The following is a 17,943-nucleotide window of genomic DNA, read 5'->3' as shown; positions in this document are numbered from 1 at the left end:
GTATTAAATTTAGTTGAGTAAGCGCGCGCAGCTGTGGTGATTTTAGCCGATTGAACGAAGTGTGTCTGTTGCGCCTCAAGATCGTTAGAACTTAGAACTTGTAAGTTGTAAACCCATTAATGGCGACTGAAATTGTCGTCGGAAAAATGTCAGATGGTGGCAAAGACGGCGATTCCTACTTTTCGCGCCTTTTCTCTCTCATCAACAACTTCCTTCCTCGTCCTTTCACAGTATGAATTTCGATTGCTAGGGTTTCCTTTTTTTCTTTTATCTTCTTCATAATTTCATCACCAAGCTTTCACCTTTCTACTAATTCATTGATTAATTTTGCAGGAATTGGAGCTGATTTCATTAACAATGGAAAAAGAGAAGGAGCTTCTCATTTCTCTCTCTCAGGTGAGTTCATTAACATATTCTCGCATCATTTCCAATGTTTTCTTTTGATTAATTTGTAAATTTTAACCATAATTTTCAGGTTTATAACCTAATTCGGCGCTGGAATGATGAACATAAACAAGACAGTAGCATAAGCAGCGACAGTCGGAGCTCCGATTCGTGTTGTGGAGATGATGAAATTCTAACTCAGATAGTTACAAATTTGGTATTCTTTTTCCCCTAATTTTTTTGAGTTTATGTCATTTTAAACATGTTATTGTCTTTATAATATTAATTCTGGTCAATTAAATAATATTAGGAGTAAGTGAGTAACAACATTAACCACATACTATTATTTTTATCATTGCACACAGTACATTTTAGTCATGATCATGGTGGATTATCCATGATGTATAGGAACAAGGGTGGGTCTGAAAACTATTACAAAGAGTCAAAGATTATGTTTGCAAAATCGCGTTAAAATCCTTCGATTTGGTAGTTGGGATAATGTGACAACAATTTTCGGATGGAGTATGTATTATTATCAAACAAGGAATGTGGTTTTGAGTTAGGAAAGGTTCTAGCTTGTGGTCTCCTTTGAAGATTTTGACTTGACAATGTGAATTTATTGATTTATTTGTCAGGTTTCATTGCTAAATGCCAGGATTCAATATGTTCGTCATATGGTGGGCAACATATTTCTGGTCTTCTCAGAGTTTCTTCTTTCCTATGCGTGGTTCTATCAATGCATTTTTTGTCCAATGTATCAGTAATCTTTGATTATTCTGATTAATTATTGGTCGGTAGTCTTTATGTAACAGGAAGACAGCTGGGACAGGTTTATTCACCTGTTATGTGTTTGCTTTGAGCTTGCAATGAGTAATATCCTACAACATTTGCCACAATCCTTGATGACTGAAGCTGACAACTCTAAGTCTGTCATATCAAACATGAAACTTGTTTTGAATAACTCAACTTGGAATGGTGTAGCTGAAATTTTACGAATTTTAAGGGGGGTCGTAAAACATTTGAAGGGTACAGATGATGATGAACTCATGAAATTATTCTCGAATTCTTTGAGTAATTGTCTGATGAATGTTCCTTGGGATTTACTAAATGTAATTCACCATGACAGCACCCACAGCAGAACCAAAGTTGGAGGTTCTTATGGAGAGGCAGCAGCAAAAATCCTCTTTATGGGAAATCTTGTTCAGCTGCTCTGCTCTGTAGTTGATATTATAGGGTCTACTGATGGAGCTGATTCTCATTGTAACTTTGCTAGTCTCCAAGAGATCAATGAGCTTGTTCCTAGACTGCTAGTGTGGTGTCATGTTGAAGAATGGAGTCATATCTTTCCATATTTCTGGCACAAAATTTTGGTATGAGATTTGTTTTTATCATTTCTCATTTTAATGCTAGCCTTTGTTCGTTAATTTCCTTGTAATGGATATTTTCTTATAAGATCCATGCATTAGTTTTCCCATAGAGCATCACAATAAGATGCTTTATGTTTTGTGTGAAGTGACTTATCCTCAAGGAAACAAGAACAGAGAATATTACAAATTTTCAAGGGTCTTTGTATATTGTGCCTGGTCCTTAACAAAGTTTTTTCTCATTCTAGCTTTATCACTATACTTAAGTTATTTCTTGTACTGAACAGGTGTTGATGGTAAAACTCAGCTTTAATATGCAACTAGGTTGTTCGATTCTCATTCTGTGGTTGGAACTCCTTCATGAACACTATCAGGATTTACTCTCAACTCCTATCTCTCAGTTTGCATGTTGTCAGAGTGATACTTTGGAAGGCTCTCCTTTTTTGTTGTCTCTTGATGACCAGGAAGTATATCATCTGTCTTCGTACCATCTACAAAGGAAAGCTAATTTTCTTTTCCTAAGATGTTCTTTGAGCTTGATTAGCCTCACAAAAACAGATGACTTACAATGTACTTGTGCAAGGCCAAGCTCATTCACCGTATTTGATTTAAACACAGTCAAAGAATGTTTTGCCAAAAAGAAGGGGATACTTCAGCTCTATGAGTGGCTTCAAGTCCATTTTCCTTCTATCGTGACTGAAAATGAGATAAAATTGGATAAGTGCATCAAATTTGCTTCATCCTTCATCAAATTTTACATGCAAGAGGTTTGTTCTTCTTTTAAGTAATTTTTTCAAGTCAAATTAAGTGCTTATGGAGTCTTGACTCATGGTGGGTTATATATATATATATATATATATATATATATATATATATATATATATATATTTCTGGCTTTCTTTGTAGCATTTTTTAAATAATAGGTAGTGTGAAACTAAAGTCCAGCTGCCATCATACAAAGAATGTTGGAGCCTTTGTTTGTGAGTAAGAGATTCTTATTCACACCAACTTGGTAGAGTTAGCAAAGTGTCGCCTAGATACATTTTACTTGTTCTTATACCCCCATTCCCCAATTTATTTGCCTTAGAGCCTAGGGAAGAGGGTTTCTAATGCTGTAATCTTATGCCAGTTGCTTATAGTTTGTTCTCTGTTGTACCATAGGATGATATGTTATTTGAAGTACTGTTGCAGATGTTTACTATACCTTCATGGGCTGAAAGACTGTAAGTTTAATAATTTTTCAGTTTATCACTATGTAGGTTCTAGTTAGCAAGCCGATTTTTACAATGTTTTCAGAACTAGTTGTATAAGCCTTCTTGGTTTGTATCAGGTTTTCCAATGAAGGCAGGGCTTGTCATGTCATTGAGGAGGACACTCTTTTTCACGTCTCAAACCTTTTTAATCCTTTGCTTCTGTTTCATGTATTCCTTGCAGAAGTGAGTATATACTAAACAAATCGTGGAATATCAGTAGAACACTTTGCTCATTCTGTCATGTATTGTTCAGATATTGATTTTAATCTTGATAAGAAGGGTTTTTAATTTTTCTTGCTGCATTAATGTCTTGAGCTATGAACATAAGTTTTTTTTTTATTATTTATTTATTTTATTTATAATATAAATTTTTTTTTTTTTATTGCAGCTGCAGTATGATCATCAACTGCTTCTTGATTATCTGATTTCGAAAGATATGGGCGGAAAATGTGCTGAATATCTTTTAAGGCAAGTGTTTTGCTAGTTGATTTCTGTTCTACTCTTGAGCACCAACTACATATCTTGATAAATTTATTTGTGATTCGAGATTGAGTATGTTCAAGTTGTAGCCTGATTTCATATTTCCTTGGTTGCTTTTTGTTAATGTATGTATATGAATGTAAGAATGGAGATATATCTTAGTGACAAGTATTAATTCACTGGGCGCATGCTTGAGTAAAAACTGATATTAGTTGATAATCTTACTTTGTGAAGTGGGTATTTTATTTCAGGTGCTTGCGTATTGTATGTGATTCGTGGGAATTGTTTTTGAAGTATTCAGTTAGAGAAGGTTATGTTTGTCAAAGTATTTGTCGAAGGGGCTGCAAGAAAAGAAGGGCATCACCTGATGACTCTTCTGTTGGGCAGATAGATTCTCCATTGGAAAGTGGGCTTGCCTTTGAGGAAAATTAGTTAGAGTGCAATCTGGGGATCAAGTTTTTCGGGAGTGAAAGCATACAATTTGAGGATGCTAAAGTATGCTTGCTTTCTCTTAAAAGCGCCCTGAGGAAGCTTCATAGGAGGAAGTTGTTTCCATATAATCCAGAAGTTCTAATGAGACGGTATGTTTGCTTAGTGCTGGCACAATTCCACTATACTCTTGCTGGAGCTCTTAAATTGCTCCTCTTTGTCCCCATTTTGATAAGATTTAAAAGGGAGGCTTTACAGTTTAGTTTAGTTCACTAAATCATTTATGATAAAGAATAATTAATTTGTAACTTTTAAGGTCATAAAGGGGTAAACTTGCTGGTCTTTCAAAGAAAATGCTATATCTTGAGCTCCCTTGGTGCAAACAGGAAATGTGACTTTCATGAAAATTTCTGTGCTACATAATCTTTGGCCAGATCTTGTTAAAATCAGGTTAACTCGATTAGTAGATTAAGTAACATTTATTAACTTGCAGGCTAACTAGGTTCGAGGAGCTCTGTGATCGACATGTGTAGACTTTACTACTATTAAGGCAGAGTGGATGAAAGACATCTATTTCGATTGATGTGCAACCCCTTCATTTGTAAATGGTCAAGCTGCAAGCAGAATTTGATGTTTTTGGAAACATTGGGTAAGGTTATCTTTGAGGAATTGGCTGTCATGCCATCTCTTTCATGGTGCTTATTATTTGGCTCAAGATTGCTGTCCGCTGTAATGCATGCCTGAAAGGTGATGGCACAAAAGTATATTCATGCTTAAGCAATTTAGACCTTTCAAGCTATGGAAGGTGGGAGGACTCTGTTCAAATTTCAACTTCTCGGTGCGTGCTGTGGTAATAATGGTATGCTAGTTTCTGTGAGTGGAATAGGTGCATTATTTAGATATTTTTTCTTTTAGCATCCTGTCAAAGTCATATTTATTGAAATTGTTTATTACTGTTGGCACCATGCCGATTGTGATAAAGGTAGGGTCTCTTGAAACTTTAAGTCATTTACTCTCTATTTCCAACACGTTTTGGGATGGGAGGAGAAACTTTTGCTGCAAAGCCATGTCCTCATATAAATGTTGATCAATAGTATTGACATTTTAAAATGTGTATTTTATAGGTCTTATCACCTTGCAACTGTAGAGAATTCTTGATGTTATACTGTAGATTCAACTAGATGGGGACATCTGTATGCTTATCATGTTTATAATTTATTGATGTTGGCATTATCTTGACAATTAACCTTATGAAGTGATGTAATGTCTTCATCTAGAATAATTTGCCATGTTTCTTAACCCTTATTAACCTGTTGTGGATAAATAGTGCAAGTCAAGTTGTATGTTAACATCCATTTACAAGAGGTGGACAACTGTTTCATATCAAGAATCAAGTCATTTGTTAATTGTTGAAGTTTAAATTATTCCGTGGTTTGGAAAGTGGGGTTCCGGCAGAGTTTTTGATTTTGGAATGACCATGCAAAAGAGTGCATGTTAGCTATCCTCAGGAGTCTGTTGTGGTAAATTCCACAGATGTTAAATTTATTAAATTAGGCCAGTAAAGTTACGACAATGTTATCAATAGTGTAGTTGTTGTGATAAGACGTACTTTGAATAGTGTTTGCTGTTCTTAGTTTTCATGTAGCCAGAATTTGTGCGTTACTCAAGTATTTAGAGTTGCTATGAAGAAGTAAGATATGATTTGTTAAGTAGTCCTAATAAGTTTATTGGCATTTCTTTGTAACTTTTTAAAATATTTGTTACATTCAACTTCTTAAGAAAATCTAATGCATTGTTATGCTGTAGGAATTAGGATCAAGTTTGTTACAGTTTTCATCATGGAATTACCTTATACAGGGTTCTAATTTGCAATTGGTTTTGATGTAGGATTATGTGTTGATAGAATCAGGAAAGGAAGGGTGTGCATAAATTGAACCCCAACCTGCACTGATTCCAAGGACTCATCTGGGAGTCGTATGTCGCCATGTCGGTATGTCTAGAATTGTGTATCAAACTAGAATTCTTCAGGATCCGACTCAGCAATATTGAAGTATGTAAGCAAGAACTAAGAAATCCTTGCTTCTAGCTTTTTTTTTTTAAAAAAAAAACTATTATTTCTATATCCACTATGATGCACTATTTTAAATCCTTCTCCTAAACAAAGGATGGTGGTGTATGATGTCTGGCACAAAGGCAGTAAGTAAAACTCCAACTGAACACTTTTTCGGGGCTTTTGCCATGGCAATGGTAGCTCTGCAGCATCCATTCCTCCTTTGCTGTGCCCAACTAGAACTACCTTCTTACCATTGGACAACCATGCCATGGATACCAAAGGCTTATTAAACAAGTTATTATACTCTTGATACGTGGAAGGTGTGAACCTCCTTCATTGGCGTCATGTTGCCGCCAGAGGCTGTGTGGCCCATTTATAGGGCTGTTACCCTATGTTCTGCTTTGTTTATCAAGGCTTTGAGCTTGTACCAGCACCATACCCCATGCCTTGAACTAGAATAATTGTCTTCCCTATTTTGTATCCTCCATTTTTCTTCTGAAGGTGCAATACTTTTGCAGCCATGAACTAGAACACTTTTGAAGCTAGTTATGTTCGACACCATTTGCCTTGAACTTTATCGCTGTTTGTACAAAAAAAAAAAGGGAATAAAATATCAGCATTCTTCAATTTTCGATGTGTTAATGATTGAGTTTTCTTATATTTTGTATGTCAATACTTGAAAGTATATGGCTATTATCAGTCCATCTGTTGGAGGTTACTTGGTTGTCTGCCTAAATTGTCAATTTTTCCTGCTCTTCCACTCTTTTAGTGGCCAGTGGTGGCTGTTTAAAGGCCACATAAAAAGCCTCTACTCTTAAATGCTACTAGCTGTTGCAACCATGGACTCTGCACAGATCCTATGGACCCTCTTAAGAAAAATCACCAAAAAACTGGTACTTGAAATGTCTAGCATAACCTTTGCATCTTAATTGCTGGTAGGAAACTTGCACTTACCTGTAATTCTGTGAACATGGTGTGGTAGACTTGCTACTTTGCAAGTCATTTGTCTCAAGGTTTCAGGGTCTTCATTTAGATCTATGTTATGTATTTTCTGTAATTGCTGTAATTAGTCATGATGTTCATAGTTAGGTTTTGTTTGGTTGTAAAATTATTACTTATATTTTTTTTTCCTTTTTTTGTTTTTGTTTGTGTGTGTGTGTTTGTGGTTGTCTTAGACTCTTAGTCCAGTTGCTCAGGGCTTTTGTATAGATCAGTGAGATTTTGTCTAGCTCCCATGAGGCCACGAAAGTCTTTAGAAAGGTTACTTCGGCTGGAAAGTGGGAAGTTGTTTGTGTTTTCGCAGCAGACTAAAAAATCATGTTCAATCACTTAATAGAAATTAGAAACTACGGGAGTAGTTAGTGAGATATGCGTCATTATAGACCGTAGTTTTTTACTAATGAATTACTCCGTAAGTAATTTAGGAAGACTTTATAGTAGTTTGAGATGAAGATAGTCTTTTTTTATTTAAAAATTAAAAAAAAAAAAATGCTCATAGTATTTAGTTTTCGGTGAAAGTATATTATATTGTGACATAGATGATGTAGAGGGAGAGGGGAGATATAATTTTTATACCATTTAAGCAGTAGTCACACACTCGCACTACCTTCTACGGAACCTAGGTTTTTTTTATTGTTTTTGGTTGGAAAATTTGTCTTTCATTACCGACTTGTCAATTTTACATTGTAATGTAAGATCTAGGGACAATATCTTTGCCTCTGGCAATATAGGGGTGTTATTAATGTTAACCGGGACTCTTGGAGTTTGACAGCGAGGCGGCGAGGCTATAACAATTAACAAAGAAACAGGAATAATAAAGATAAACAGATGAATCCTTTCTTTTTTTAGTTTGAACTTTGAAGTGGGCCCAAATTTAACATAACATCTACCCATTTTAATATGAAGATGGGCCCAGCCTGTCAATCTGATTATGGTCCAGCCTGCAAATATTGAGGATCCGTATGTGGCTATGTGAGGTTCAATCCAAATTAATTTTGAGTCATATGCTCAAAATATTGTAGGACTCTATTGAGATAAGTGGGAGTATGGGAACTGAGACTTCTGTGAGTGTGAGAATAAGCTGCTGAGTGATTCGAGACTCGTGTAGGCTTGCACCGCCGATAATAAGATATTTCGTACTTTATCTGTTTTTTTTTTTTTTACTACTCTGTAGTAGATTTTGTTAGAATCATTTCAACATAATTGTATATTTTAAAAATATACTCCACTTTTTATAGTTTTTAGTTATTGATAGTTATATTTATATCAATATTTGAACTTATTAACTGAAAAAGAAGAAAGAAGTAATAGTTTATGATAATAGATAAACATTCAACATGAATACATACCAAATGTCGATGGTAGCTTATTGTTTTACAAAGCAAATGAACTAATGAAAAAGTATGAATGTTGGAAATCATTTGGGAGCATTATTTCAGGGCTATCTCCTGAAGACAGTCACAGAGCTGTTTTGGCATGCAGAACATTGGCATATGATCCGAGCCTTTAAGCTCCTTCACCTCTTTCACCCCATGATTCTCAATCATCCACCTTTGAAAAGGTGCTGATATTCCTTTGTCTTCGTTGCATATTACATAAGCAGTCCTTACTGATCCATATCTTTCCTTTGAAAGCTTCGCCTCCGGCTTCCATGCATCATGAAGGAACAGCGACGATGTCCTTTTCAACATCATAGTAAGCTCGTAGTCCTTATAATAGTCCACCAAATAAAATCAAGTGCATTAGTAATGCTTCAAACATAATTTTAGGAAAAATAGTCTGACGTTTAGACGGTTAAGTAGTCAAAAGAAATAAAGGTCAATAGTTAATTATAACGCGAACATGTCAAAAATATTTGATTCGATCATTTAATGCGATGATTACTATACATTGGTGTCTTTCAAAAGATAAAAAATTCTAAATTAGGTTGAGTTAGGATTAATTACCTCAATTGAAGACAAATGAGAAAGCTTTGCGATGAATTGTGGACTAAATGACATTGTCGTGAGGATCTCCTTTGGATCACCAGTGTTCTTGAATTCCGTGTCCAACCAATAATTTTCATCAGGCAATTGTGCAACAAACTTCAAAATACCATAAAACACCAAAAGTTAGCTCTCCATTAATCAAAATTCAACAATTTTTTTTTTATTTTTTAATTATTTTTTACAATATCAAAAGCAGTTACAAACAAACAACTAATAATTAGAAATAGTAAAATGAATCTTCTTGCAATGTCGTTTGCCCTTTGAACATGTTCTCTTGGAACATTCAGAATTGCACATAAAATAACAAATGTTAATCAAATTAAAAACTTAGCAATAGGGAAATCACTGCAACTTATTAGTTTTTGGTTCCTTTCATGAAATAGGGAAATCACTATATGCTTTAATTTTGATTATTCTCCGAGATAAAGAGATTACTACGGAGTATTAGCATTCATGTACCTTTCTCTTTTTTTTTTTTTTAAAAAAAAAAAAACAAACTCACATGATAAATTAAGGGAATTCTCTGGAATGTTTATGGATTATGATTGGACTTGGCAAAAGGACAAAATATTTTTAACTATGGACCAACATCTTATCATCGAAGTAATTTCATTAACTCCGATCCAAGGCGATAAAAAAACTTAGCTACTCCATGCATCAATTCAAAAATAGTTGTGACCAAAATATTTTCTTTGTTTTTATTGTTATTTATTTTTTTTGCCGTCTTTTAAAGTATAATATAGTATCTGCATCTTATTTTGGGTGTCTCATGTTTATTTTTAATTTTTGTGCTTTTGTTTTACTTAAGTTTATCATAGTGTACCCTACTTTTCTCATATAGAAGACCCTAACAGACTAACAGTGCCCTAAATCATCATATTATTATTTACTTTTTAATTTTTCTCATATAGTTTCATTTTTTTTAAAACCTTTTGTCATATAAAAAACATACACTTTGTAATTTTTAAGAAAATTACACTCCCTCCATTACCTTTCTCGTGAAAAAAAAAAACGAGCGTATATATATATATATATATATATATATATATATATATATATATATATATATAGGACAATTCAAACAGAATTTAGTAAAAATTGTAATTTAATTAACACGCAATAATTAAAAGGATGGAAAATAACCTGATCAAAGATGAAAGAAGGAGTGTTGACATAGTCAGGCATAAAAGCCGAGAGAAAAACAGCAATTTGAATCTTGTGAGGTAACATTTCCATTGCCAAAGCCAAGTTTATCCCACCAAGACTATGCCCAACAAGAATAACCTTTTCATCCTCAGGAAGAGATGTTAAAAACTCTATCAATGGCTCGGTGTAATCGCGAATACCTTGGATTTCATGGATTTTCTTAGAGTTAATCCCCGAGGCCGCCATGTCAAGCGGAGTAACGCGATGACCGGCGGCCTCGAGTAGTGGCTTAACCTTGTACCAACACCATGCTCCAAGTGTTGCTCCATGAACAAGTACAAAATGTTTCTTGCAAGAGGATTCGCCTCCCATTTTCACTCGATCTAACTTTCTTGTTTTTTTGTGTGTTTGACTCTTACTAATAACAAACAAAGGTGTATGCTTTAGCCTTTAGTAGTTTAGTTACGTATGGAATATGGCTTTTATGGGAATTCACCGAGTACTTTATGTAGGAAAAAAAATTGGACCCAAAATATAATATGTCACATTTTTTTTATTGGATTGAATAGAGGACATGCGTACAACATCAATATTACAGGCATCAAAATTAGTTAAGTGCATGTTTGAGATAAATAAATGTACTCTCACAAAGTCACAATCAAGAAATAATTTCGAGCTAACTAAATAAATAATGATTTGCATTTAGTCAATGATGATGGATACTTTGATATCCCGTACAACTAAGCAGAAGCGGAATTATTAGTGATTTGTAATTAGAAAAATGTTATATGTAGCCCTAAGAAGTATGTGTAAAAAGTCAAAAGAAGCAAGTATTAATGAAATTTGTCATGCATTCTTAAACTTATACTCCCTCTGCCCCTAAATTACATTCCTGACTTTCTGTTTGTCTCTATTATGTGAGGAATAAATACTAGAAATAGGAATGTAATTTAGGGACGGAGGGAATACCAAAAAAGAAAAGATATTAAATGCTTATATGTAACCGACCCTAAGGGTTATATAAATACCATTACCCTATTTTATCTTAATTCAGATCTAATAAATTCATTAAATTTAAAATATAATAAATTCAACAGAAAAAATATCCGTGTGCTTTTTGCACGATCCTCCAATTTGACCAGACACAGACAAAAATAAATAAATAAAAAAGAAAAGGTGTTTTAAAATCTATCTATAAATATACTAAAGTAACAACCGCTGACATCATCACTTTTTTCAAATTGTACATGTGTCAGCTTCTCCTTTATTTTTTTCCCGCCTAAACCTTTTTTTTCTTTTCATATTTTTTTAAAAAAAATCTAAATATTGATTGCAAAGTAATTTAATATAGTAAATTAAACTTTTTAGTTTTCATTACCTTTTCTTTTAAAAACCAAGGAAAACAAATATCAACCTTTTATACACTCCATCTAATTACAAAGTTCGCTAAATTTTATTGTAGACGTGAATTTTTTTTTGTTTATATTATTTTATTTTTTTTAGTTTGGTTTATGTTAATAGTATCGTATGTAATACAAAGAATTATGTACATATTTGGACTGATATGTCTGTGAAATTTACCAAAGTATAAATTCTTTTATTATATCCGTGCATCACACGGGAGTTAATCTAGTTGATTATTATGGGAGGATCCAGCTGACAGCTTAACAATGAGTTATTTAATTCATCTAATTATGTGTCAACATTCAACAATGGGCTGGCCCACATAGATTTATTGACGATTTTTTTAGATTATATTAATTGGTAAGATGTTGCTGGTTCAAAAAGATGATTATCTACGAAGTAGGTGTTTACCCACTAATCATGTATAGTCAAATAAATCATTTTCCAATATTTACAAACAATAATCTACGGAGTACTAGTATATGTTACGGAGTATCTTAGAATGAATGTTATTGCTCAATGCTCATGATTCATGAAATTAAAACTTTTAATTAAGCATATGCCATATGAGAACATATTAAGTTTTGAATATCAATACCATAAAATTTTTAATGAACTTTACAACCTTAAATAATGATTGATTTTGATTTTTCCACCACTCAATAGATTCATGGACGAAGGTTGTTAAGTGGTGGCAAAATACAAAAAAAAAAAAAAAAAAAACGTTAAGGTGGTATTAAAAAAAAAAAAAAAGGTACTCGTATTTGATCAATTTAGTAACTACACCTAAATAAAATTGTTTTTGTTTTTTCTAACAATTCAGTATCGGATTAATGGACTAAATGTGTTAAGTTGTGAAAAAATGTAAAAAAAAAAAGTTTTTAAAAGGTCATAAAAAAAAATTATTACATACAAAATCAAATAGATCTTAAAGTTTTTAAAAGGTCTTAAAAGTATTTTTAAAGGTAATAGTCAAATAAATCTTTTGGATGAAAACGTTAGACAATTATTGGAAAAAAAAAAAAGATAATTCGACAATTGTAATGATAAAATAAATCATACATCAAAGCTGATTTCAAGAATATACCATTATTTTCCGAACAACTTAAAGTGAATTCGTGTATTAGTTTTAGATTAGGTAAATCCGTAAAAGGGACCAAGGAAGTAAGTTTTTCTTTTTAAACACGGGCGATATCAAGAAGGCAGTCACATAGTAGCTTTGGTTTACTAAGCATAGTCATGTGATCTGCACCTTGGACCTCCCGGACTTCTTGCACCCCACTGTTCTCAATCATCCATCTTACAAATTCCTCTGTAAATACTTTATCTTCCTTGCTTATCACATAAATTCGCCTAACACTTTTAAATCCATTGTTCGAGAATTTCTTTGCTTTTCTTAGATCTGGAAGAAATGATGACGATGGTTTTTGCATTGACACTGCTAGCTCATAATCCTGCCATTATAGATATTAATTATAAAAATGTGATAGAGGACCAACTCAACCAAAAGCGGAATATGTTTTTATACTCTATCAAAATGTTATCATAGAAATACTTGGTTCAACATTATTTATGTTATAAAAGGAAGAGCGTTCGACTACAAGCCTACAAGCAAGTAATAGGTACAAGTCTACAAGCAAGTAATAGGTAACTATAAATATTATCAACAAGAGATCATAAAAGCATCCACGCAAACATTGTCATTGCTAGCTCATAAATCTATAATTATTAAACTCGGAATTGCTTCTCTATATGAGTGATCCGTAAAACTGTAACACTGTGTTATAAAAGGAAGAGTGTTAAACCAAGATTAATACGTAATTATAGATAACATTAACAAGAGATCATAAAAGCTTCACGCAAGCTTGGAATCCTTTTGGTTTTATTCATAAAAAAACTAGCTCTTGGGGTTTGCAAAAGCTAATTAATTTTCTAACACTATTTTTATTCCTATAACAAATTCAAATCTTCAAGTACTGTTTCAACTACCAGTTGTGCTCTACCAAACACCATCACTAAACATCTGCACATCAAAATTCTTCACAACATAGTCTTGAGGGACAAGACTTTTCAGAAAAAAAATATATAAAAAAATTATTCAATCATAATTCTGTGTAATCCATATTAATAATGTTTCAATATATTTGTATAGTTCAACCAGCTTGATTGCTAAATTAAATGATGTACAAGTATTAAAAATCAGATTTTTACATTATTGAGTATCACCTAGCATGATGTGTGAGTGTATGACCACTTTAATTAGATTTTTGTACTTATATTGATTATATATATAAAAAAAAAAAAAATACGAACATACAGTGAGTATTACCTACTATATACGTGACCACTAAATCCGAACAGAGGTAAAAAAAAAAAATGTTCATACCTCGATAGGAGCTAGGGAAGCGAGCAACTGCACATATTTGGGTCCAAACAGAGTTGCTTTCAAGGGCTCTTCTGGTGAACCATATGTCCAAAAATTTATGTCATACTCTGCTTCTTTATGGATCGATTCGGCCTACTTAAAGCAGGCAATCAACAATTTCAATCCAAAAATTAATATCATTTACTCTGTTAATAAGTACTACAACAATACTAAGTAAATATACATATATATGTAACTAATTACCTTATCTAAAACATAAGATGGTTGGTGTATAGTGTCTGGTATAACAGCAGTTAAAAAAACAGCAGCTGATATCTTTTGAGGATAACTTTCCATAGCAAAGGCAATGTTCATTCCTCCAAAACTATGCCCAACAAGAATGACCTTCTTATCGACAGACAACGATGCCATAAAATCTAGCAAAGGCTTATTGTACTCCTCGAAGGTATGAACGTCTTCAATTTGTTTCGTGTTAGCACCAGAAGCTGCCATATCTAGTGCAGTCACCCTGTGCCCTGCTTTTTTAAGCAGGGGTATTAGCTTGTACCAGCACCATGCTCCCTGACACAACCCATGAACTAAAACAAAGTGTTTCTCCTCATTTTTAGCCTCCATTATTAATAATAACACGAAATGTATATTTTCTGTAATGTGTTTTCTTAAATTCTTTGATAACAAGTTTGATGTTTGATGGATTGATTAATTACATATTTCAATTTCTGATTGTGTCCACATAAAATATTATTGTATGAGGAAACACTAGGATTCCACCACTTTTGGCCTTCAAAATCAAGCCGCACAAGTCCACATGATATCACGTTCCTTTCAAGTCGCAGGTCATTCGTTCATACACATCTTAATCAAATAATCTTGGCAAATTAGCAAGTTGTACACGAAAATGACTTAGAGAGTCAATGTCATTAGATAAAATCCCGTTCTCTTCACCTTATTTTTGTTGAACTGAAATTATTTTACTGAAACAAAATTATATTTGTTGAAGTTAAATTATTTTTATTGAACTTAAATTAATTTTATTAAACTGAAATTATTTTTGCTGAACTGAAATTATTTTTACTGATTTTCTATTATAATTCTTATTTAAGAAAACTGAATTTTACTGAACTGAACTTATTTTTACTGAACTGAAATTATTTTTACTAAATTGAAATTAATTTTACTGAACTGAGCTTATTTTTACTGAACTGAAATTTCTTTCACTTAATATTATCTTTTTAAGGTGAAGAGAATAGGACCTTAGTCTTCAAATGCGATTATAATGCGTGTGAAAACATCTCAAACAACAACGTTTTTATTAAGCTTATCACATACAACCAAAGACCTGTGTCGGCAGTATGGTTTAAAGTCTACCGCGGCCACTGGTTGTTAAGATATCACACGGAGACATGGAGTGCACGCACTCTAATGTTCCTAGAATCCAAGGTACACCATTAGACTTTTCTCGGCAGTATGAACATGTTACACACCTGTTATGTACAGTTTGTTAATCGCTGGTGAAGACGTATGCATCCGATTAAGGGCCTGTTCATATTTACTGAACTGAACTGAACTGAACTGAACTGAACTGAGCTGAACTGAACTGAACTGATTGGAACTGAACTGAACTAAATTGAGCTGAAATAAATATTTTATGTGAGAGGGAAATTAAGAGCTGAACTGAACTAAACTGAACTGATTGGAGCTGAACTGAACTGAACTGAAATTAAGTAAATGTGAACAGGCCCTAAAGGTTAAAACCTAAGAACATGAAGGCTAAAAAAAAATAACTTCAATGAACATAATCTGCAATGAACATACATAACATCTTAGTATAGCGAGCTCTTATGTTCATTGGAGTTAGTTTTCATTATTTTTGGTTTTATGATTGATGTTCAACGGATGCACAAGGACTCGAGGAGCACTGTGCATATGCATCCACCATCAAATTTGCCTTGAATATATAGTATATTTTGTTTTGGTATTAATCAAAATTTAATCTTTCATTAAGACTTTGACTCCCAAGATTGTGCATCAAAATAGCTTAAAGATGCCTTTTATTTCTTAAAAGATCAACCCACAATTACAATTATTTATAAATAATCGCATAAATTGCAAAATACAATTGCTGGAAAACCCTATCGTGCAGGCTGGGATATACTCAAACAATCTACTTGAAATGTTGGTGAAGTTGCTCGATATATATCAGCGATCTCCAGCAAACAAAGGCATAGTTCTTGAGGTTTTGACAACATTACCATATGATCAGCTTTCGGTATGGATTTCACTTGATGTGGTGGACTATTTTTAATTATCCAGTTTTGAAAATCCGTCTTCACTAATTCATCTTCTTCAGAAAGAACAAACACTCGTTTCACTCTTCCAAATCTTTCTTCCGAAAACAATGAATTTGCTAAGTCCTCACTGAATAAACCATCTGGCTTAACCATTAATTTGGCCAATTCTTTATCCTGCGTTCATTTTAACCTTACAGTTAGTCATAATTAAACATCATACATACTTTAGACACGATGAGGTCAAAATATTCGTTTTTTTTTTTTTTTTGGATTGGATATCCGATAATGCATACCCCCAAGTCTTGGGGATAAGTGAGGACTAAAATCCTGATAGTATATGTATGGCACTTGGCTATCACTTATAAATTTGTGGGATTAATTACCTCAGGCTGGCAATTTTGGTAGAGTTTAGTGCTCAACATCTTAGGACCGAACACTGCATGAGTGGCTGCTTTTTCTGGACCATTATCAAACCAGTATGTCGTGTCCAAAAACCCTTCCAAAGGTGTTCTCTTGAACGTCTGTTGTATGATAAAACAGATTAGTACAAGCTCATTAGGTTCGTATATGGTATATTTGTATCAGTTGTATGACTCCAAATCAAGAGATAATTTCCTTCAATAACTTGAACTTTAGGCACGACAAGCAGTGTAAGAAGGTAACAATTTATATATATACTTGTGCTTACTATACTGTAGTATAATTGCCATACACCTGCAAGTGAGCACCATATTCAAATACATTTGATACAAATATATTGATTGCGTACCTCTTGAACGAGAGTAAGTGGAGGAGAGGAGCAATTAGGCATATAAGCAGACAGAAAAACACCAACAAGGATCTTCTCTGGAAATTTCTCCATAGCCATAGAGATTGCAATTCCGCCAAAGCTATGTCCCACAAGAACAATCTTCTTATCACCACCATTGTCTGATGGGTCAATGGACCTCATGACATCCATCAAAGGCTCCACGTAGTCATCAATGGTTGCTACAATCTCACTTAACGGCCAAGCATGGACACCACATCCACCAAGGTCAACCGCTGTAACCTGGTGGCCCGCTCGCCTTAATAGAGGGATTAGCTTGTACCAGCACCAGGCTCCATGGCAAGTCCCATGCACTAGAACAAAGTGCTTCATTTTTCTTTATTCCCTTGCTTCTTGATTAGCTTGATTGATTTTGGTTTATAAGAATATATATGGCTTGATTACGGATTACTTGAAAAGGTAACTTTTGGTTTTCGTTTTTTTTTTTTTTTTTTGAAACCTGGTTTTCTTAGTTTTTGGAATGGGCAGTACCAATTTATAGTACTTTCTCAGATGATGAGGATAACGCTGAAGATATAAACGCGGAGAATAACAGTACTTATTAGTCGACTCTACAGGAAAACGATAAAACAATGATGTGAATGAGAGCGTGTAGACCACCCCATCTTTGTTTGGCTGGACATTATTAATTATATATCAGTGTATCAAATATACGTAGTATAAGCAACTTTGGAATGTAAGTATGTAACCACTTCACAATAGCTTCGAGTGAGATCGGAATTAAGAAATTTTGGTGCGATTCTTACAATGTTACGTACAACGTATTTTTTTTTGGGTGAATTTTAACATAAACACAATAAGTTAATATGAAACTGTCCTACCCTAAAGTCCTAAACTGTCTTACCAAAATCAAATTTTTACAGTATATTACCAAGATTCGAGCAAGGGCAAACTTCTCATGAGGTGAAGAAAAGGGGGAAGAAAGATTTTGATACAT

General features: G+C 33.5%; 4 protein-coding genes across 8 annotated transcripts; 1 reads left to right on the top strand and 3 right to left on the bottom strand.

Moving 5' to 3' along the window:
* Window positions 1-29: 29 nt before the first annotated feature.
* On the top strand, window positions 30-6,567 carry LOC145601862 (uncharacterized). Of its 5 annotated transcripts, none has more exons than XM_081657942.1 (11): window positions 30-230; window positions 334-396; window positions 476-601; window positions 1,183-1,754; window positions 2,036-2,515; window positions 2,910-2,971; window positions 3,079-3,184; window positions 3,390-3,469; window positions 3,733-4,062; window positions 4,404-4,769; window positions 5,798-6,567. In XM_081657942.1, the coding sequence occupies exons 4-9, from the start codon at window positions 1,251-1,253 to the stop codon at window positions 3,911-3,913; spliced, it is 1,413 nt and encodes a 470-aa protein (XP_081514068.1). In that variant the 5' UTR covers window positions 30-230; window positions 334-396; window positions 476-601; window positions 1,183-1,250; the 3' UTR covers window positions 3,914-4,062; window positions 4,404-4,769; window positions 5,798-6,567. The 5 variants fall into 5 exon arrangements, with proteins under 5 accessions (XP_081514068.1, XP_081514070.1, XP_081514067.1 ...); XM_081657944.1 differs by having other exon boundaries at window positions 1,020-1,754; window positions 4,404-4,748; XM_081657941.1 differs by having other exon boundaries at window positions 1,020-1,754.
* Window positions 6,568-8,392: 1,825 nt separating this feature from the next.
* Window positions 8,393-10,492, bottom strand: LOC145602334 (salicylic acid-binding protein 2-like). Its single transcript, XM_081658523.1, has 3 exons — window positions 10,094-10,492; window positions 8,909-9,046; window positions 8,393-8,671 (listed from the first exon to the last, which is right to left on the bottom strand). The coding sequence occupies exons 1-3, from the start codon at window positions 10,466-10,468 to the stop codon at window positions 8,393-8,395; spliced, it is 792 nt and encodes a 263-aa protein (XP_081514649.1). The 5' UTR covers window positions 10,469-10,492.
* Window positions 10,493-12,544: 2,052 nt separating this feature from the next.
* LOC145602251 (salicylic acid-binding protein 2-like) lies at window positions 12,545-14,622 on the bottom strand. The gene is made up of 3 exons (XM_081658428.1): window positions 14,130-14,622; window positions 13,887-14,018; window positions 12,545-12,954 (listed from the first exon to the last, which is right to left on the bottom strand). The coding sequence occupies exons 1-3, from the start codon at window positions 14,499-14,501 to the stop codon at window positions 12,679-12,681; spliced, it is 780 nt and encodes a 259-aa protein (XP_081514554.1). The 5' UTR covers window positions 14,502-14,622; the 3' UTR covers window positions 12,545-12,678.
* A 1,285-nt stretch (window positions 14,623-15,907) lies between these two features.
* LOC145602249 (salicylic acid-binding protein 2-like) lies at window positions 15,908-17,857 on the bottom strand. Its single transcript, XM_081658426.1, has 3 exons — window positions 16,947-17,857; window positions 16,561-16,698; window positions 15,908-16,351 (listed from the first exon to the last, which is right to left on the bottom strand). Exons 1-3 carry the CDS (start codon window positions 17,316-17,318, stop codon window positions 16,019-16,021), a joined length of 843 nt encoding a protein of 280 aa, XP_081514552.1. The 5' UTR covers window positions 17,319-17,857; the 3' UTR covers window positions 15,908-16,018.
* Between the last annotated feature and the right edge of the window lie 86 nt (window positions 17,858-17,943).

Source organism: Chenopodium album, chromosome 21 (assembly GCF_948465745.1).
Source record: "Chenopodium album chromosome 21, dcCheAlbu1.1, whole genome shotgun sequence".
In the NCBI taxonomy this organism is placed as follows: Eukaryota; Viridiplantae; Streptophyta; class Magnoliopsida; order Caryophyllales; family Amaranthaceae; genus Chenopodium; species Chenopodium album.
This window is presented reverse-complemented; position numbering and strand designations above follow the sequence as displayed.